Here is a 21,968-nt window from a genome sequence, read left to right as displayed (position 1 = left end):
ACTGTCCAGGGAAGGCCCTTTTAAGAAAAAGAGCCCAGTGTTTCGATCAGGTACCGGAGATAGTCTGTGCAAAATTCTACAGCGACACGCGCGCCGCAAAGCATCGAAAATACAATTCAAAGCTCCCTCATGCTCTCCTTTGAGAAGCCAGCTTCACCACTCCCTGCGCTGGCCCGACGGGCCCCGATAACGACGTACGTATCGGGAACGACGTCCATTGGTCCGTCTCGCTGACTGACGGGAGAAGGATGGGTGTCTACCGCTCGCAGCGCGCTTTTCCCTCGCCACGGCCAGATTGAATCCAGCGGCGCGCGCTCCCTCGACCGTTTTTTTTTTTTCGCGCTCGCGGAAAGCCACGCCCCACCTCCCGCCAAACGCGAAGGAGGAAGGGGAATTTGTATTGCGGAGGCTAAACGACCTCGGGCAGGAGAGTGAAAAACCTTTGCGACGGAACGGAAGGAGAGAGGCATGATAGAATCGGGTGATTGCGGTGGCTGTAACTGCGTTATTAGTTACTCTTTTCAAAAACATTTTGCGGCCTTGCGTTCCAGGGGCGAAGTCTCACAGTCACCGGGGAAGAAAATATTTTCGACCGGAGGGTGGACAGTGGCCCTTTAACACACTGCAGGGATTGTGCGTATGCTTAATCAAAACGTCCAACGGTACTTATACTGACCGTATTCGGGGCTGCAAATATATCGAGTACCAGCGCATGAGTTAAGCTGTAAAATTATACATGTTCTACATAAGGGGTTGAACTTAAGGTACAAAAGCGGCCAACAGAGTCCAGTGCGTGTGCACAGAAGCAGTCAAATCCTTAGCGCTCCCTCCGCTGCTACTCAAGCCTGGAGGGCCGTATTCGCCAATGTTTTCCCGGTCCTAGGTGAACCACCCGCACAATTACTTTATATATGTAGAGAGAGAAAAGAAACCTTTATTTAGCCAGATAGTTATATAGGGCTGAGTTACGTTGCCCTACTAGATGGCCAGCAGGTCAAGCCAGTTGGCGACCTCATAGACGTGCTTGAGGATCCGGTCTTGTATGCCCGGGTCCAAGCTGCGCAGCAGGGTCTGCCAGTCATCTGGATGCAAGATTTCTCCTAATTCTGGAGGTAGGGGGTCCTCCTTGCATCCCCAGAGTATATGGTTGAGGGTAGCTCTCTCATCGCACATTGTGCAGTAAGGAGAAAATTGGCTGGGGAAAATATGTGAGAGAACTACCGGGTTTGGAAAGGAGTTTGTTTGGAGTCTACTCCAGATAATTTCATGTTCTTTGCTAAGAGTAAGACGCTTGATAAAGTTTATTTCTCTCTCTCTCTTAGGCCATCGCAGTCCATATCCCACTGGTACGAAAAACCGCGCTATCTGCATTGGCCAGCCTGCTCGAACATCCTTTGCACACACACACGCGCATGCACGCACACAAATTAAGTGAGCGCCCAGGGCAGCTCGAAGCCATCACGCGTTTGAACGTGCTTCGACCCTTCGACGGCCAGCCTGCCAGCCCCTAGCTCCTTTCACCCTTCCCGCGCATTGGACTTCAGAAATATCTTGCAGCCCCCTCTCACTCCTTCCCAGTAGAGCGTAAAAAAAAAAAAAAAAAAAGAAACACCAGCAGGAAACGCAGAAGTGACGTAGACAAACGTCAATTTTGTGTCACGTGATTGTCCGTCCCAGGATCTGCAAAAATATTCTTCCGTCTTGCACAGTGTTGCCAGCAGATGTCAGTTTTGGCTTCGCGACACTTTAATGACATTTCCGTCTCGCTGTCGGCAGAGTTATTTGGCGACTTTTGGCGCAGGCGTGGCGCAGAAGTAGGCAAAAAATTGGTTTTGTAGCAGCATGTAGCAGGACTTCTGATTTGGCGCTGTTTGGCGCAATTGGCGCAGCAGTTCTACCACTGAGCATGTTCAAATGCTGCCAATATTGCAATGCAAGCAATCAGAGTTAACTCCACTCTTGCTTTGGTCACAGTTCTGCGGCTGATTTTGTGGAAATGCTAATTTTGAAAAAGTTATAAACAAGCACTGCAGGACAACCTCTCCATAAACTTGAGCTCAAAATTGCTTGAGGGCAAGGCAAAATAACCAATAATCTTCTGCAGGAACTCTTCCATTTTTTGGTGGTGAACAATAGCTGCTGAGACGCCTCTTTCTTTCTTTCTTAATTTCTTTTTCTCGCAACTCTCCTCCATTCACACGAAGCAGCGGTGGTGGCTCAGCTATCCGGTTGGCAGGCCCGTGAATTTTCTTTTCCTCCTTCCTACGGTTGCAACAACTTGATCTAAGCGGGGGTGTTTATAAAATTGCCTTTGCATTAGAGCACATTAATTTAATTCAAAAATGTAGCTATGCAACTTTGCATTGAAAAATACTCATCTTTGGCACCAGTGTGTGTCAAACTAGAAAGAGCAGAACAACTTCAATAGAATGAACCTAGATATGCGATACTTGGCGAGTCCCCAAGGTGAATAGGTATCGACCTTGCCTTGGAGATTGTGCTGCTGAAGTACACTGGAAAGAAACAAAGAAGAAGAAAGCACATTTTCTCAAACTGTAAACGTTTGCAGTGCGCTAGGAGGCAGAACTGCAAACACCCCAGTCAGCATCACTGAAACCGGGCTGAAATGCATGCGACTGCTAATGAACGCAGTAGCTGCGTTGATGGAAGTTGGACATTTTTCATCTCGTCAACTCACTAGTACCAAGCACACAGAAGTAGTACTTGATCATGATCATTTCTCAAGAAACAAGTATTTTTCACTTCTTAGGCCCACTTTTAAGATTTGTCGAGTTGGAAGAGACAGTCCCCTTCAAAATGAAAAGTAGCAAAGGTCTCTAGCGAGGGCATGAGGACATTTATCACCCTAGGTCTAGTATCACTCGGCAACCATGCTTCCTTGACTTGCATTCAATTTGACTACAGAAAAGTCCCAAGTGCTGAAACAGAAACCCGCATGATTGCCAACCAGCAAGTGTGCCACCAGTGGCATACGGCAGTTCCAGCACTACCACGCTTGTCAAAAGCAATTGCACTATTCGGTGCCATGGAGCCATTTGGTTCTTTGGTTCATTTCACAAAACGTTAGTGCTTGTTCATTTTCCACGATAGGGCACGGGTGCTCTCTTCTTGCATGAGCAAAAGTCCTGCTTACATATCGTACTTACTCGAATCGGCCAACCTCAGTTTGAAACCAACACCCAAAAGCTGAAGGTCAGGGAAGAATAAGAAAAAAATTTTCCTCGAATGTAAAGCGGCAGAAAAATGGGAAATTTAGGAATGACAAGGATGAATGAATTAAGAGCTACAAGACGCAAACAACATTAATTTGTGAAAAGCCTAGTGCCCACTCCTTGTGGACTTCCCAAGCGCCGTTGATATGCAATGCCCAGGCTGCCAGGTTCCGTGGCAGGACGAGGCTCCATGACCCGTGAAATTCCTGCTATGTATAGTCGCAGCCACCATCCCAAAAATATCTCAAGTACTTCCGTCGCTACGACTAGGAGTAGTACAATGGCTACACTGCTGTCTTCTGTTAAGAGTTCTGTAGGCGCACCGCAAGCGTGCCATGTTTACAGTTTCAAAGGGCTGTCCACATGTATTATAAAACATTTATAAAACTTCAAATCTAAGCCGATGAAAGAGTTCCGTATCATGTGTTCTTAAAATAACTGTCGGCTTAGTTTCAAATTATAATTCACTTCGGGCCACTTTGGACTACTAAAGTGCAATGAGGCGAAAGTCTTTATAGCGCGGTGGTCCGTGGCCCTCCACTACGGCCTCTTTCTCTCGTCCTTCTTTTACTCCCACCTTTCTCCCTTCCTCTACGGTGCTCCCCCTGGCTGGCTTTCATTGTGCATCATGATCTACCTCTGGAAGCGTTCCAACAATCTGGCGTTAGAAACATTCCTGTAGCGCTGGTGCCTAAGGATGGCGAATTTATCAGGTGCGGTTCAATTGTCTGCAGAGAAGTGTGACAGCAGATACTGCGCCTTTTCTTCCCTCTAAACCAATTTGAAATGCCGCTGGTTCCTGCTGTACTGCGTCTGCTTCACTATGCTGTGTGGTGCAGATTTCGAGGAAGCGCCAAATAAAAGACGCAGCACGGACGCCCGGCGGAGTCAGCATCGTATATGCGTGAATTGGAATCTCGCGAAGAAGTGTGACACCTCTCGTGAACGCACGCATGGACAGGCACTGATGAGCCTATAAAGTGTCTTAATATGTTATTTCAGGGTGCGTGGTGTCTTCCAGGTTACACACTATGGCACTTGGCATCCAAAAGCGGTCAAAATATGTCACTTCTGGGCCTAGTGGCTGAGCTTGGTATTAAGCGGCTATCTTGTACACTGAATGCTAGAGAGAAGGAAGTAGATTAGGTATGACTGGTGCACATGCTCTTTCACAAAAATTGCAGCGTACGAACACAAACAAGGTCGACCTAGGAAATGCAGTTAAATGGCTGCAGAGCAGAAATGTACAGCTTATTCCAAAATTGCCAATGACCGACTGCGGTGCTACGACCTGGCTGTGCTACGGTTGACTGCAGCTTGGAAGAAATTTAATGCAGACTTTAAAACTGCGGGTCTGCTCACAACATGGCCAGACATTGTGCCTGCGTGCTTTGCGCTATATTTCTACTAGTAGCAAAATGTTTTGGCACAAAAAGCAGACATGTGGAGCGCGAGATCTGTTGCCGAATAAAAGCCTGCAACTTTTGCTTTTAAAAACTAACTTATCTGCATAAAAGAACACATTGATTAATGTTTCCATAAATTACTTATCCAAGCAATTAATATTTACTTTTATGATTTAAATTTAGCCACCTTGCCATACAGCTTTAAAAAATTGGGCAGTTGGCATTATTTTAGATTTCTTTTTTTCTTAAAAGTATACCACTATTCTTACGCCTTGAAACTTTCAATGTGGTATTTGCATAGAAAAGTGTAGGAAATGAGCAGCCAAAAAATTTTTTATGGTAAACAACTTATTTTTTTATGATGTCAATATGTTGCAAATTAGGGTAAGTTGTAATTTCTGAATATTTTGAGAGTGTAGTACTAAATTTTTTGGAAAGTTGGTAGACATCTTAGTGCTGTGTAGTGCTGCATAATTTTTTCATGCAATATTTTTTTCTCAGAGCATGTTTTTTGTTTTAAATTAATCTTCAAGCTGGAACTAGGAAGTTAACCAAGCAAATTCATTTTACAGCAAAGTACTGTTTCAGAAATCTACAAAATGCCACTGCACTTCAGTAAAACAGATCTCACACATTCAGGTGCTTTTTTCACATTTGTGGATGGCCTGAACAAAGTGAAATTTAGTGCTTACAAGAAGTATTTTCCAGAAACATGGCCATAAGAGAGAACTGAAGTCTGAAAATCCTTGCCTAGAAAAATATCAGGTCATGCATGCAAAAGGGACACGCAATCTTTTTTTTTTTTTTTTTTTTTTTTTTGTTGATGAATGGCTGCGAGCTTTATGATAGCACTGGTATAGCTCCAGAGAGATCAATTTTTGTTTGCTTTTTTTTCTGCAAGCATCTACACTTTGTCATATCAAACAGCGTGAAAAAGATGGGGACAAAGAAAGGACGACACAGGACTGAGCGCTACACTTTAAGCTGTGTAAACAGAGTTGATTTGTTCACTTAATGAGCCACTGTAACAGGAACTAGCTACAGTAAGTACCGCTGAGACCTTGGAAATGATATACTCAACATGGGGATATACGAGGACCTACTAGTTTGTACACAATTACTCATCCGAGAAGGTTAAAATTCTTTCTCTGCAATCATGGGATGCTCCTTTTGTAAATCTGTAATTATGAAAATTTTCCCCTTTATGGATGATAATGCCCACCTTTTCAATGCACTGGTTTCATCATGTCCTAACATTGAAGTGATCCTAATACCATATCAATTTTTGTCAATTTTTGCAAGGAAACTAAGATTTGCACTGTTTCTTAGTGCTGCAAACAACAAGCATGCTGCTTTCAGATGTTCCATTTTCCTCTCTATAAACGGGGGAACACTGAAGCATCACAAATATGATCAGTTTTATTAAGAGTTTTCCAAGGTGCTGTTTACCCTAGGAGTGGTCACAGATGAAAACCTTCAGCTTACTTAGACCGTCGTGTTAATGAAAGTGTTTCAGTTCAGATCCCTCGGCCATTTCTTATTTGCATCCAGGATTCTCTGTTTCATGCTGTCCTTGCTTTCACCAAGCTGAATTAAATGGCTTATCAAACTAAATATGCTAAACCTTTCTTGTATTCCTTTCAGGAATGTGTCAAAACGCAGGGTGAAAACAACACTAACTGCATAAAAAGCATAATACGAGGGCCACTAAATGAAACCCAGGCATGGCATTGCTTAAGCCCAAGGTTAAATACAAAAGACATCTAAATTTTGAACGAGAACACAATAACATTTTTGTAATTTTTGTAGCTAATATTACGTCTGGATCACAACAGATGTACAGGCTATTGATTAAGTGGCTCCAACCACATTTATTGGAGGACCATCGATATGTCAGTTGACGGTGTAGTGGTAGGTTCCTCCGGCCAAGATGACAGTCTAGTGGTTTCTGTTCGCACTCGTGCAATCCATCATTCTGGTGTGGCATTGCTAAAACCTTCTTATGCATGCGTTCCTTAGCATTACTGACCCCACGACATGGCTTTGCTACTGTGACCACAAACAAGTAAAATACACTTCCAAAGCGAGCCATGCAATGGTCCTGGTGGCTGTCACTTGTGGGCACTTACGGACATCGTTGGGCTTCAAAAGTACTGACACCAGGCGGCAGTGGCGTACACAAAGCTCTGATGGTTCAAGCACCACAAGTCGGTTTCCTTCCACTTGCACAAGCCAGGAACTTGAGAAGTCTGTCTCGGGCTGCAAGGAACATCTTGTATGAACTTTTTGATATCAATTTCCCTAAAACTGGAGTTCGCAAAAAGGCAACATACAGTGCCTCTTGCATCACCTTAGTATATCAGGTAAAAAAGATGTGGCAGCTGAAAGATAACACAAAATTATCACTTGTGACCTAGATATGAGTGCAGGAAACTTTCGTCGTGCTCTGTTTCTCGTTTTGTCACAAGTGCTGCTACTTGAGACAAAAATAGCAGCAGAGACAAGAAAAAGCATCAGCTTGGCCACGTCAACTGTGAGATTACAAGGTATCACTATGAGAAGGTCCAGCTCTGACAAGGGAAGCTCTGATAAACAAGGGTGCCACAGATAGAATGCATAAAGATACAAGGCCTAGTTTAAAGATAAATGCTGCTTAGCTTTGTGCTGTTTGAAAAACATTGATATACCGATATGACAGCTTTTCATGGTGCCAAATGTACCAGAGGAGCTTCCAGTAACTCCAATTACGCCCTGCACATCAGGTCAGCTTACTCGAATCCATCTCCATAAATGCTACCCAGAGAGAAGTAAAAACTAAAATGCGAGCACATACTATTGTGAGCACAGTTACATGCAGTTTCATGTAGAATAGGCTGACGGCCTATTTTGCATATACAGTCGTGCCTCGTTAATATGGACACTTTGGTTTCCGACCAAAACTGTCCATAAAGCGAGCCATCCATAATAATGAGTCATGAATAAAAACGAAAAGGATTTTATTGAGAAAAAAGGAATTGCAATTGATGGCTGCTTTTGTAGATAATGTTGTGCACTGGACTCAAAATTTGACAGAACACCGGCAATTTTGGGTGCATTATCTTTATCACTGCTGTCTTCGAAAAATTTTAGTGCAGTCTGAAGCGACTCGTGTACCATGACACGCGTGATGGTGGGCTTTGTGTTGGTCGAACTTTCGAGCACGAACTCCTCACTGGCCAATAAATCAGCGTCCGATTCTCTACTTACCGCCACTTCCAAAATGGCATCGTCACTTAGCAAATTAGCCGCTAAGTAGCTGCTTGAGATTCTTCTGAGGCGAGGAAACAGCCAAGCTGTCTATACTAGTTCCTCATGGCTTGAATTGGCTGAGATGGCTTTTGCCGCTTGTATTCACAGATTGCTTGCTTCGCACCTATGTTCAGCTCTGTTCTTTTGCGTTTTACTCCCGCCGTGCCAAAATCCAGACTCAAGTTGAGGGTTACAGGCTCCTGATGCTTTGCACTTTCTTGCCTAGTTAACCTTTCTGCCTTTCCGTTCTTCTGATACTCTCTTTTTTGACTTGTACTGTTTCCGTAAGGAAGCGAGGGAGTCAAGTTGCAAGCTGCTATGCAGAAGGCTATCGATACATCCCATTTTCTTGGCATCGCTTCTATGTGTTCCTATAAAACAAACACTGCAAGCTGAAGTACAGTTTAGAACGACGGCTAGCCGACTACGAAGAGCTCAGACCTTGTCAAGGCTGCATCGTTGACTCAAAGCGAAGCCGACATGCGGGCCTGAGGTGCAAAATGTGGCAGTTCGGCAGCGCAACAGGGACGAAAACCAGGAGCATGAGAGGGAAGCGTGTCCAGGACGGGACGCCCAGTCTCGGTTGTGTGCTCATACATCGCCTTTCTTTTGTCGCCCTAATTTGTGAGTGTGTCTTAACTCTCACCGAAAAGCGTTAACGGCTTCATGGAACACATACTGTGCTTTGGGAAAGAAAACTTCAGTTCCCGCCGCCACTGTAGGCGTTTGTCTTTCTTCTTGTCATTTCTTTCTTACGCTTTTACCGCCTCTTTGTTCACGTTCAGCAGAATTTATTGCAACCACGTGTGGCTGTTTTCCCGACTGCGGCGGCACTGCCGCTGCACCCAGAAATCTCCTGGTTCCCTCTTTCGGGGTCTTTCTTACGCCGACCCTCGGTCTGCTGTGTACAATCCTCTTCGCTCTTGTGCCCCCCCCCCCCCCCCCCCTCTAAAACGGCGACACGCCCGCTTTGGTTCTTTCCAACCCCACAGGACTCGTTCAGGCATCCGGCCGTATCGGCTGTCACGTAGCTTCGCGGGCGGCGTGCCCTTCTTTAACTTGCGTTTGGACTCCTCTGCTTCTTTTTCAAGCACTGTCCATATTACCATATTACAAAAATACATCGGCCCAAGTGGGCCGTATGCATTCTTTCCCTGTCCATTGTCCAGACAGTGAGTTTCCATATTAACGAGGCAGAAATACACTGAAAAAGTTTCGTCCCCAGAAAAATTGTCCATAATTTGGGTCGTCCATATTAACGGGCGTCATATTAACGGGGCACGACTGTACAGTCATGCCTCGTTAATATACACCCTTTGGTTTCCGCACAAAACTGTCCATAAAGCGAGTCATCTGTAATAAGGGATCGGAATATTTAAAAAAAAATAAAATGTAGGCTAGCGTTGGCATTAGGAGCGACAAGAATATTACCCGAGTCACCGTTATGCTTCAAATGCTATGCAATTGAAAATATTCTGGTGCAGTTGCATACTGTTTTCGATGGCGTTTCATTAATACAGTAAATTACTTGACTTCTACTTTTCATCTCCCACGAGCCCCGTATCAGCATTTAGTTAGCTGAAAGTTGTGGAATCCAACTTTCTACAATCAGAGTTTTGTACAAGTGAATTCATGCAATACAAAAAATCATAGCGTGCATCGACTGTGCAAATTTATAGTGTAAAATATGAAACCACAAGCGAAAAGGGCAATCAATCAGTCATTGGCACTATGTTCATGTGGTTCCTGTCAACAAAATCTAGAAGGGAAATTATTTTTGAAGCAGTATAACTATTTGGTTTTCACGACTGTCCATATTAACGCAACAAAAATACATTGACCCTGATGGTATTTGTGCATTTTCTCCTTGTCCATTGTCCGGACAGCGAGTTTCCATATTAACGAGACGTAAACACATGAAAAACATTGGTCCCCAGAAAAACTGTCTATTATTTGAGTCATCCATATTAACGGGGGTCGTATAAAGAGGCAAGACTGTACTCGTCTTATGAATGGCACAAGGACCACTGAATAATAGAATAGCAGAAAAGTGTTTCTTGTCCCTTTATGTTTTTTTTTTTTCACAAGTTTTTAACTGCTTACGCTTATGAGTGTTACCTGACTTAAACACTTACTCGCCAACTCATTTCACAGGATCCTCTGAACAGCAACGCACCTTCACATTTTCAGGAGCTCTCATAGCAGGGAGTGTATGGATCATGCAAAGTTCAACAGAACGCAAACTTGGGCTAGTTGGTTCATTTCATATCACCTTTCTCTTTTTCGTTTCCACTAAACTAGCAATGATATTTCAGGTTAAGGGTCATCCACTTTTCGAACAGACTTATGGTCCCATTGCACCATTGCATAAAAAACTAAGTGGCAGGCCAAAATTACCCTAATGAGGTTCAGCCTCTCACCAGATAGTAGCTAGGTGCATGAGGACCATCGAACAACAGGAACCTCTGCAGGGACACTTCGGAGATATTCTGCACAAAGTACGGCCGGTGGAAAACTCTCCGGAGAACTCGTGCAGCTGGAGGCGATGCCAGCTGCCTGCAAGACATGTGGAGCATGTGACGTTACGCAGCCATTACTGTCGTCATCAACAAAGGTGCTCCCCATTAATCCCCAACCTACCCTGTCCCGTGCCAGGCGCAGCCGCCATATCCTTACACATCTTATAATTCCACACGACTTCCATCCACAACACATCTCTTACCTATGATCCGATTTTATTTCACAAAGCAATGAAAACCCAGTAATGGTGAATAGTTGTGTCTAATTGCGAACTGAAAGGGTTCTGCTTTCAGCAGAGCACATCGGGCCACAAAGGAAAGGTAATCAGGTGCGAATCATATTAATGTCACTGCCAAATCACTGCAGGTTATATTGAACACAGCAGCATGCATAAGTGAACTAAGGCTGACAAGAGGAAAAAAAATATGCTGCTGTTCAGCCAAACAGTGACACACAACACAATCCTGAAATGTCCACATAGGCCATTTCAACAGAAGTGCAGCCATTACCAACTGAAATGCGAGCAAAGTGATAGGAATTGTGAAAAAAAATAGGATGGCTGCCATTCATCAGTCTTCAGTTCACAGGGCTTGTTAAGTACAGCTAAGTTTTGTAGATATAGCTTGTGTTCCAGCTAGTTGGTTCACTAATGGAAGCACTTGCAAGCACTGCATACAGGAGACTAAACAAAATGCAGAGGTTAAGAAGTGCACTTTACCATGTTGGTAATCTTTCTTGTCCTTCTTAACCTGCCTCTTGTGTTTTCTCTGCTTTATAGAGCACCTTGCAGTGGAGCACCCTTGCCCATACTTTTCAATATATTTGGTCTTCTGAGGTGCTGAAAGTGTTCCACTTTATGGCTCAAAAATAAAACAGGTGTCCTGAAAACTTTGACTAAATTTGTAAAAGAAGAAATTGTGTGGCTACTTAAAGCATCAAACAGCCAAACCGTAATGCATTCAATAACTGCATAAATGCCATTTAATGCATTCATGTTTCTCTTACAAGACTGCACAATCAACAAGCTTGTGTAAAGCACTCATGAGACACGCATCATCATCAGCCATGCTATGCCCACTGCGGGACGATGGATTTTCCCATTTTCCTCCAATTAACCGGGTCCTGTGCTAGCTGCATCCACTTGACCCCTGAAAATTTCTTAACCCCATCCACCCACCTAATTTTCTGTTGCCCCCTGCTACGCTTTCTTTCCCTTCGAATCCAATTGGTTACTCTTAGCGATTTATTTATTTATTTATTTTATTTATTTGAACATACTGCAGGCCCTTTTCGGGCCCATGCAGGAGTGTTTACAATGCATCACTGTGCTCAAACAGAGTAAAAACAAAAAATACAGAGATGTTCTCTGATCCACACACAAAGAAAGTGTAGGAGAGAATTAAACAGAAAAGTCAATTTTTTCGATATAATTAAGAAACATTTCCACGGACGTACACTTCACCGCATCTTCAGGTAATTTATTCCAATATGATGTAGCATCTGGAAACAGGGAGTACTTGTGGATATTTACACGGCTGACTGGTTGACGAAGTGCTTTACTATGGTTAGTTCTAGATGAGTGTTTGAAAGGCGGGTGTAAGTATTGTGAATTGGTTATTTTGAAGTGGCCGTGAAGAAGTTGGAACAAAAACTTTAATCTTGAAATGATTCTTCGCTGTGACAGGCTTTGTAAATTTGACTGAATTATTAGACTGGTAGCGCTAATTTGGCGTGAATACTTTGAATAGACAAACCTCACTGCTAGTTTTTGGATGCGCTCTAATTTGTTGATTAAATTTTTTTGATGGGGGCTCCAGACTATATCTGCATATTCTAGGGTTGGTCTTATAAGAGTTTTATAGGCATTGAGTTTAATATGGGCCGGCGTGTTACGGAGCTTTCTCCTTAAATAATGTAGTTTACCTTCAGCTTTAGAACAAATAGATTTGATGTAGGGCTCCCAGCGCAGGTTAGATGTTAGGATGAGTCCCAGATACTTCACCTGATCATATTTTTTAACCTGTGTGTCATCAAGTGTGTATGTAAAACTTAGAGGCTGCTTCTTATTAGTGAATGTGATGCTTTTGGTCTTATCTGCGTTAAGTTTCATTCCCCAGGTCATACACCAAGCGTGGATTGATTGTAGGGAATTGTTGAGGAGAATTTGATCGTCTGATTTTTTTACAGCTATATATACGACACAATCGTCTGCAAAAAGGCGAAGTTGGATCGATGAACTAACACAGGAGTGAATATCATTTATATAAATGAGGAACAAAAGAGGCGCGAGAACTGATCCCTGGGGTACACCCGAATACACATCCAGGTTCTGCGAAACGTATTCACCTATTTTAACACATTGTTTTCTGTTCTGCAAATAGCAGGATATCCATGAAATAATGTTGCGATCAATGCCAAAAGATAGTAATTTTGTTATAAGGTCATCGTGAGGAACAACATCAAACGCTTTAGAGAAGTCTAAGAATATAGCATCTATCTGGTTGCCTTCATTAATTGTGTTAGCAATGTCATTAGTAATTTCGGCAAGCTGCGTTACTGTTGAAAGCCCTGTTCTGAAACCATGCTGTTTTTCATAAATGAGGTTATTATTTTCTAGATATGAGATTATGGCTTTAAAAATAATGTGTTCCATCATTTTACAACTTGTGCTTGTTAATGATATCGGACGATAATTATTCAGTTCAGTTTTAGAACCTGATTTGTGTATGGGAATTATTTTGGCACAGCGCCAGTCATCGGGAACTACGAGTGTTTGTAAAGATGTTGCGTAAATTTTATGCAGGTATTTAGACACCCAGTCAGCGTATCGGGCTAAAAATGTGTTCGAGATGGAATCAGGACCCGGAGATTTTTTGTGTCAAGTGTTTGTAAAAGAGAAAGGATTCCTGCTTCACTAATGATTATTTCTGTCATGGGTTCCTTGATTGTGTATGCAGGTAGAGAAGCGTGAGAGGCTCTTCTGGTGAAAACGGACTGAAAAAACTTATTGAATTCATTTGCAATATCATCAGGTTTACTTATGGTGTCGCCGAAATCTGTAATGATGGAACTAGTTGACTGCTCTTCAGATAAGTACCGCCAAAACTTATGAGGGTTGTGGGCCATGAAGGAAGGCAGGGTGAAATCAAAGAAGCGAGTTTTTGCATCTCGGACTTTGGTCTTTAAGCAGTTAACAAGACTTGCAATGTCAGTTTTGTTTCCTTTTTTTCGCCGTCGTTTTATTTTTCTTTTAAGTTGAATTATCTCGCGCGTTATCCACGGGTACTCCCTGTTTATGCGTTTTTTTTTAAGCGGAACATATCTATTTTCGCAAGTATTTACAATGTTCTTGAAACAGGACCACAGTTCACGCACATCGGTCAGTGCGCTGAATTCGGCAAAGCTATTCTCAAGTGCACTTAGAATTGCAGGATCATCTGCACGCTCATAGTCTTTGACAAAGGTTGGCAGTGTTTTCTTCTTTTTGCGAGTGACTGATATGGGGCATGACAGTACTAGCAGTTTGTGGTCAGATATGCCGTCTTCAATACGCACTGAACACCCTGGAAGTGTACTGCTAACAAAAATTAAATCAAGGAGTGAAGAGGAAGACGACAGAACTCGGGTGTTCTCGGTAACCAGCTGATCTAAGGAAAAACTAAATGCTGTAAATAAAAATGTATCCGCGCTTTGGGCATTTTTTCCGTCGTGTGAAAAGTCCGCCCAATTTATCCCTGGCAAGTTAAAGTCCCCTGATAAAATCAACTTAGATCTTGAGTTAGTGTGCTGGGACAGATAATCGTTCATTTTTTCAAGATAATCTGGCTGGGCGTTTGGGGGTCGATACACGCCTCCCAGTAATATACATTTACCGGAATGTGTTATTTTGCACCACACACTTTCGTGGTCATCAATACCCTTCAGGACTGAATATTTTATGTTGTTTTTAATAGCTATAGCTACACCGCCCCCTCGTGAACCCCTATCTTTACGTAGCAATTTATATGTTGATGGGACAACTTCCGAATCACGTACCTCTGCTTGTAACCATGTTTCTGTTATAATTATAATGTGAGGATGGTGTCCCAGAATTAGCTGCTCGAGGTGACCTAACTTATTTACTATACTTCTAGCATTGAATGACAGGATTCTTAGCGTTTTGGTTTTGGTTGGTCAGATATGATTGCGATGATCGGTTATCCTCTCTTGGCATCTGATGTCCTGTCCATGCCCATTTCTATTTCTTGATTTCGATGAGAATATCAATAACTTGAGTTATTTCTCTGACCCATTCTGCATGCTTCCTATCGCTTAACATTACACCTACCATTTTTCGTTCCATAGCTTTTTACGTTGTCCTCAACTTAAGTAGAACCCTTTTCGTTAGCCTCCGTGTTTCAGCCCAAGAGGTGAGTACCGATAAGATGCAACTGTTATATACTTTCCTCTTGAGCGATACCGTTAAGCTGCTAGTCATAATGTGTGAGTGCGTTAAAATGTGCTCCATCCCAACCTTATATTCCTAGTTATTTCCCTTTCATGGTCTGGATATGCGGTTACTACCTGTCCTAAGTAGACATATTTGCCAACCACTTTCAGAGCTTCACTACCTATTTTAAACTGCTGTTCTTTTCCCAGACTGTTCAACATTACCTTAGTTTTCTGCATACTAATCTTTAGGCCCACCTTTCTGCTTCTACTCTCTAGATAATTAATCATTTGTTGCAACTGTTCCCTTGAGTTACTTAGCAAGGCAGTGTCATCAGTGAACTGCAGATTACTGACATTCTCCATAAACCTTAATGCTAACTGCTCCCATTCCATGTCTCAATATTCTCTAAGCAAGCTGTAAATAGCACTGGGAAGATTGTGTCTCCTTGCCTAACACCTTTCTTAATTGGAATTTTGTTACTTTCTTTATGCAGAACTATGGCTGCTGTGCAGCCACTATACACATCTTTCATTACTTTCACATATGGCTCACCTATACCCTGATTTTGCCATGCCTGCATGGCTGCTGAAGTTTCAACTGAGTCAAATGCTTTCTCACAGTCAATGAATGCTATGTATAGGGGCTGGCTATATACTGAGCACTTTTCTTTCACCTGGTTGATAGCATGGATATGATCGATGTTAGACAACCCTTTCCGAAAACCTGCCTGATTCCTTGGTTGATTGAAGTCCGAAATTGTCCTGATCCTATTCGTGATTACCTTAGTAAATACCTTGTATGTAATGAACAGTAAGCTGACTGGCCTGCAATTTTTCAAGTCTTTAGTGTCCTCTTTCTTATGAATTAAGGTAATGTTAGCATTCTTCCACGATTCCGGCACCTTCGATGGCATCAGGCATTGCGTATACAGGGTGGCCAGTTTTTCTAGCACGATATCCCCCCCCCCCCCCCCCCTCTCCCGCTGTCTTTCAAGATATCTGTAGTTACCTGATCCTCCCCAGCTGCTTTCCCTCTTTCTATAGCTCTTCTACAGCTTTTTTAACCTCATCCTTTGTTGCTGGCGCAATGTCTGACTGCTTCACTACTGTCAATTTTATTGCCCTGACAGCAGCTCCTCAGCTACTTTGATTATCTTGTCCATATCAGTATTGACATTGCCCACCTTGTCCCTCAGTGCATACATGTGATTTTGCCCATTCCCAATTTAGATACGCAACATAAGCAGACACTCACTCACTAATATCCACAGCAAAGCAGACGTGACCAGGCTGTCAAGATACTCATGTCAATGCTTGGCTTTTAATGATGCGAAAACGTGCATGGCTCCACACCGACAAACAGCAGACACTTTATGATCAGATGGAAAATGCAACACTAGCACTTGATGACACATTTTGCGATGCAGACCTATGGCAGAACTTACCACGTGATGTGGAAAGTGTGGTCATCTACTTGTCGCCATTTTTGCCAGTTCAATAAATGATGTGGTTCATTCACACCGTGGAGAGTTGAATGGAACTTTGCTGTTGTATCTTCTGTAAGTTCCTGATGTGTCTTCAAGAAGTGATACAGGTGCTCATCGCTGACATTTTGCTTCAGCGCGTCCTAAGCAGGAAAGGTATACGGTAAGCTTGTTTTAAAGATTGAACGGTTTTTATCATGCCTTAAGCAGACAAAAAGCAGCGACACAAACCTTCACAACAAAGGGCACAAGGCTCCAAACGTAGTTCACGGCAGTTTCAGAATGACCTGTTAAATCGACAACTGCCTTCAGGTTTTCGCATGGCCAACATTCCGATTCGTTCATAGGGCTAAAAAATGGATTTGAAACCAAACATCTCCTATCATGGTAATCTGAAAGAAACCAAACCCAGTCGAAAACTTAACGCTTGGCGTGTCAGTAATCAAATCAGGACAAGTAACCAACTCACACGCTAATGATGGGAACCGGTTTAGCAAAGGTAAGGCGAGTAAACGTGCAGTTCGAAGCCCAGGGTACGTGTATTTGTCGTACAGTCTGTCCAGAGTCATGCCTCCAAAGCAGATGTGGAGAATCACCCTGAATAATATAAATGCAAGTGAACACCACGTCAAGAAGTTCGTTGTCCGCGCGCACACATTTGACACACTTTTCGCACATGTTGCTGACCGCTTCTGTCTAAAAAACACTTCTTGTATACACTTTTTCAAAGCGTTCGGGGGTACTCTGCGGTTTGTGGCTGTTTGCAGCAGAACTCGAAGTTCAGCACGGAAAGTTTCTATCGGGACGATTCCAGAACGCATGGCGTTCAACAAGTTACGAGTTTGGGTGAGCGTAAGGTGGCTGGTGAGGCTTCAAAAAACGCTGTAAGTATTTCGTTATTCACCTAGACCATAATAAAGGCTTTCGTCAACCATAGGTTGCAGCACATAAGTACAGACATGACGGAACCGACGGAACTGCGCCGGAAGTGCGGACACTACGCAACTACGGACTGTGCCTAAGCAGCCTGGCAGCCTAACCTCGCACTCAAGAGCCCTTACAAGGTTTATCATGAGCACGCACAAACTTCATTGTCTTAAATGCGTTTGATACGTTATATTACAGCCTGAACATAACAACCCACAATTTCACAATAAAATAAACATAAAAATATAATGCAATTACGAAATTTTCGCGTGACTAGCTTTATAAGGATTTATACTATATTTGTCAACATACTCTCCATCCTGGGGGTGTAGCTCAGTGGTAGAGCGTTCGCTTCGCATGTGAAAGGCCCCGGGTTCGAACCCCGGCACCTCCAAGTGCGATTTTTTTTTTGTTTTTCCCGCATTGCAGTTTCATTTTTTGGTCACATACGTACTTACAGAGCACACTTCTGTATTAGAAGTTCGCAACCGCGCATTCTCAGCGCATTATTATTATTGCATCATCTAGTCAGTGCTGAGAATGCGCGGTTGCGAACTTCTAATACAGAAGTGTGCTCTGATTATTATTATTATTATTATTATTGCATCATCTAGTCAGTGCTGAGAATGCGCGGTTGCGAACTTCTAATACAGAAGTGTGCTCTGTAAGTACGTATGTGACCAAAAAATGAAACTGCAATGCGGGAAAAACAAAAAAAAAATCGCACTTGGAGGTGCCGGGGTTCGAACCCGGGGCCTTTCACATGCGAAGCGAACGCTATTATTATTATTATTATTATTATTATTATTATTATTATTATTATTATTATTATTATTATTATTATTATTATTATTTGCACTCAGAAGGAGAAAAAGCAAGGGGGGAGCGGGGGAGAGAAGGGAATAACAAGGAAATGAAATGCAACCTCTCTCTGAACGAGTGCTGCAGCACTCGTTCAGAGAGAGGTGGATAAGCCTTCAGTGCTGCAGCACTTTTCGAAGTTGGCATCAGCGCGCATTCCCCCAGCCAAATCAGACATGCACTGACTAGACGATGTAATAATAATAATAATAATAATAATAATAATAATAATAATAATAATAATAATAATAATAATAATAATAATAATAGACCTATCCACCTCTCTCTGAACAATGCGCAAGTGCTGCAGCACTTGCAAATAATTAATGCTTGACATCCCACTTCTGTCATGCTTTAGTTACTACTAATTTATATATAGTTTTGAAATCGTCCAACATACCTTCCCAAAAAAAATATTGCTTAAAACTGCAACAATGTAGGTATTGTCCGAAGGACACGGGCTGTTTTCATATGATTAAACGAACGTTGGATTAAACATCCCTGTTGACAGAAGAGAAACACTCATCCCTGTTAATCCCGGCCCATCCCGGCCTCAGGAGGCGCTGCTTTTATAGTTTATTTATAGTTTGCTCTCCTCACCGGAAGTCTTGCTCTCTCCTCTTTGTGACGTCGCGGCATGGAAAGTGCAGTGAGAGCAGGTTGTAGGGATGACCTGAACTTGCAGAGAGCCGGCTCCGTGAACTGCGCATGCGCGCACAAAACCAAAGTGGAAAGGAGGACGCGTTGATTCTCTCGACGGATGTGACGTCAAACAACTTTTAGCACTTTTAGTATTTGCTTTTTTCTGAAAATAAGCCTCAAACCCAGATTGCCCAGATGCCAATTACCCCGTTTCGAACCACCGCTATAGTGCTGCACCCGAGCAAAAGCTGGCGCGCTTTTCGGGCAACGGGTGCTCGCGCCTTGCGAGCCCTAGGTCGCTTTTCATGCGTCGGCTTGTTTTAGTTTGCGGGGCATCATCCCGATAGATGCAAATTCGGTGAAAATCTGATTCAGTTTGTGGATTGTTGCCCTAAATTCAACAGCGCAGCCTTCGGTTCTGTCCCTGGCCTGTCTGCAGCCTCCGACTACGGTGAGTCGTACGCGAATTATGGTGTTTCGTACATGCCCGCGAGCTCTAGGTAAAGCATTTGTCGGCGTTCTGCTACCGTCTTGCAGCTTTTTTAACGAGTTTTTACACGGCAGTGCAGCTATGCGGTAGTCACAATTACTGACGCGGCGTAATCACGCGACAGTCTCCGGGCGAAGGCGTGGGGAGACTGCACAATGGCGTCGATCCCGTTTCTTCGCGCTTGAAACAACCGTTGCATACCTGCTGCTGTGCACCGCCGGTTGCTGTTGTCTTCGGGGTGCACTGGGGTATTGGGACGTAGTACGCGGCGACTTACAGATGATGTGAAACTATTTGTGAGTCGAGAGTCACGGAAGTTTGTAATTTGCTTTTTTTTTTTTTTTTTTTTTTTAAGATTCTTCGTTTGTGGTCTAGTTTGTTTGGGCAGTAGCAGGCATTTTGGTGTGGTGCGCCAGCGTGAACGCGCTGGTTTATGATCAGGAGGTTTTATTGCCTTCCTCGCAGCTTCAGCAGATAGAGTGGCTGGGCCCATAGAAACGGTCGTGCTTCCGTCAAAAAACTTTAAGCAACACTTGCTGTTGGGCTAGTTGGTTCAAATCCATATTTGGGAACACAGCGCTCCGTCCTGTCTACCTTCGTTTTCTTGTGTTGTGTCTTGTTCCGCGCTGTGTTCCCAAATATGTTAAAAAACTGTCGTAAGGTATTTATCTATGCGGCCCATACGTGGTGCTGCAGTGCAAGAGGTCAGCTTCTTTACAGTGTCGACGAAGTGCTAAAGAAGGGGAGTTGCTGGCTAGCTGAGAGATAGTATAAATGTAAACTGGCCCAGTGCGAAATGAGCCCCGGAGTGAAACGAGCCTACTGGTCAGCATAAAATTGCTACAAGATACGGGCGTATACCCGCACGAATTTATTGTGCTTATATGCTCACACGTTCCACTGGTCGAGTACTCACATCGGTGCATGCAGCAATGAGGGTGACTCTTCGGCTATCATAGGTTCTTGCCCATGAGAGTATCTGCCCTTTTACTACGAAAATAACTGCATTGGTAGAACTCACTGAGCTTGTTTATATAGACTTAACACTTCGAATGCATGTCGCTACCGCAGAGTTCCCTAATATATATCTTTTGCTTGCTCCAACAGCGTCATCACTTTGAGAAAACTGGGAATGATAGCAGAAACAATGCCTCCATAAATAGTGGGCAGTGCTTGGCTTCAAGCTGCTGTCAAGGACATTGACAGCTTATTTGAAAACAAAGCAATAATTAACCTGAGGTGGTATGTTTTGTTGAGGAGAGTGAGGCACCGTTGCATGTACAGCCTTTGTCAAAAGTGTAGAGCCCGGGGATCCGCTTCTGAGCCGAATAGTGGCACTGATGTAGAATTAGTTGAGGCCTTTCCCACTGAAGGGGGTAGGACAAAAATCTTCTTGCCATCAACAAAGTTGGAATACCGGAAATTCATTACAAGTCGCAGGAAGTGGCTCAGAACCAGACCCCCTGGGCTCTACACCTTTGACAAAGACTGTACCTCGTAATCCTGTCAAAGAGCTTGGCAGTTGCTGCTATAAGCACTCTTGATTACAATTCCATGCAAGCCGCAGCATATTCCGCACTTGCTGCACACATGATTTACCTTAGTCTCTTTGTTGCTATTTCAGTGTTTTGCAAGTGTGCTAAATATTTGTATTTGTGCTAGCATTGACTGCTAGTCTCATTACTGCCTTTTTCCTTCTGCGGCAGGCACTCTCACTTGCTTTACTCAAATCAAATTCTACTGTGAGTGAGTTTGCTGAATTTATGCAAACTAAATGTAATTGCTGTATTACTCTTTTATTTACATTTACAGAGGCAAGGAATACTCGGGGCCGACGTACGAGTTTCCTCTACCAGTTGGATTCCGCCGCTACCTCAGTAGCGCAGTGAGCTGTGACTGGTGTGACCAAATGGACACTCACTCCTTCTACTGATTTAGAGCGTGCTCCTAGTTAAGTTTAAAATATCTTGCTTGCAATGTATTTAATCTTGTTGTGGAATATTGTCACCCTTGCATTTGCTGATATGTTATTATTTGGAAAGCATTCAGAGTGATTTTGGACGCATGATTTGCAGTGGCGGGAGGTCGAGAAGCACAAATGTGTGACTGCAATTTTTTGCCTCTCTAGTTTTCAGCCTTTAGAATTAAAGCAACAGATTGATATGTGAACAGGCCTGGCATGGATTAAAGAGTTTGTCATATACAACAACACTTGACCCTTGCGGGGGTAACACAGCTGTGGTTATCTGAGCAAAAGTTCTCTGTATGTGATGGTGTCCGAAACACGGCATTGTCTTAAGTAACTTGGCATGGAATCGGCCACTTCTTGCATTCTCTTGACAGCATCTATTGTAATGTGTGCTAGGCGACATGCCTTCGGATCTGTCTGCAGCAGTTGCCTTGATGTATCAAGATGGGGTGGTTGTTGCGAGTTTGAAATTCCTATTCTCCAGACTACACCAATAAAATGCAGTGAAGCCAAATACCAGGAACCAATGTGTTATGTGGTTCATCGTGAAGGCTTGCCATTCTCGTAACTTTGCCAAATTGCTAGAAACATTATTTTTAAGCCCGGTCTTCTTTTGCTCATAGCACAACTCATTTCGTGCATTTGTCAACTTTTTGTGGTTTATGGTTGGCACATTTTGCAGAGGGTGACAAAATTTGAGCTGGTGTGCCACGAAGG

General features: G+C 43.3%; 1 protein-coding gene, 1 long non-coding RNA gene and 1 other non-coding gene across 4 annotated transcripts; 2 read left to right on the top strand and 1 right to left on the bottom strand.

The window, feature by feature from the left end:
• Positions 1-1,585: 1,585 nt before the first annotated feature.
• Positions 1,586-17,380, bottom strand: LOC146191722 (uncharacterized). Of its 2 annotated transcripts, none has more exons than XM_084602232.1 (6): positions 16,832-17,380; positions 16,594-16,781; positions 16,324-16,505; positions 10,348-10,483; positions 6,769-6,898; positions 1,586-2,513 (listed from the first exon to the last, which is right to left on the bottom strand). In XM_084602232.1, exons 1-6 carry the CDS (start codon positions 17,181-17,183, stop codon positions 2,422-2,424), a joined length of 1,080 nt encoding a protein of 359 aa, XP_084458358.1. In that variant the 5' UTR covers positions 17,184-17,380; the 3' UTR covers positions 1,586-2,421. The 2 variants fall into 2 exon arrangements, with proteins under 2 accessions (XP_084458358.1, XP_084458359.1); XM_084602233.1 differs by having other exon boundaries at positions 16,594-16,754.
• A 231-nt stretch (positions 17,381-17,611) lies between these two features.
• On the top strand, positions 17,612-17,683 carry TRNAA-CGC (transfer RNA alanine (anticodon CGC)). The gene has a single exon. It is a non-coding gene; the product is annotated as a tRNA-Ala (tRNA).
• A 1,350-nt stretch (positions 17,684-19,033) lies between these two features.
• On the top strand, positions 19,034-21,451 carry LOC146191720 (uncharacterized). Its single transcript, XR_014706364.1, has 2 exons — positions 19,034-19,243; positions 21,095-21,451. It is a non-coding gene; the product is annotated as an uncharacterized LOC146191720 (long non-coding RNA).
• The last annotated feature ends 517 nt before the right edge of the window (positions 21,452-21,968 follow it).

Source organism: Amblyomma maculatum, chromosome 4 (genome assembly GCF_055883805.1).
Source record: "Amblyomma maculatum isolate TAMU_Amacu chromosome 4, ASM5588380v1, whole genome shotgun sequence".
In the NCBI taxonomy this organism is placed as follows: domain Eukaryota; kingdom Metazoa; phylum Arthropoda; class Arachnida; order Ixodida; family Ixodidae; genus Amblyomma; species Amblyomma maculatum.
Note: the sequence above shows the minus strand (reverse complement) of the source record. Positions and strands in the feature narration are given on the sequence as shown.

Coding starts and splice junctions, on each gene's coding strand:
- LOC146191722 (XM_084602232.1), bottom strand. CDS start 17,183: ATGCGTTCTGGAATCGTCCCGATAGAAACTTTCCGTGCTGAACTTCGA. Junction 10,484..16,323: donor CACACTTTCCACATCACGTG/GTAAGTTCTGCC, acceptor CATGTCTTGCAG/GCAGCTGGCATCGCCTCCAG. Junction 2,514..6,768: donor TTTGAAGCCCAACGATGTCC/GTAAGTGCCCAC, acceptor GTTTCTTTCCAG/TGTACTTCAGCAGCACAATC.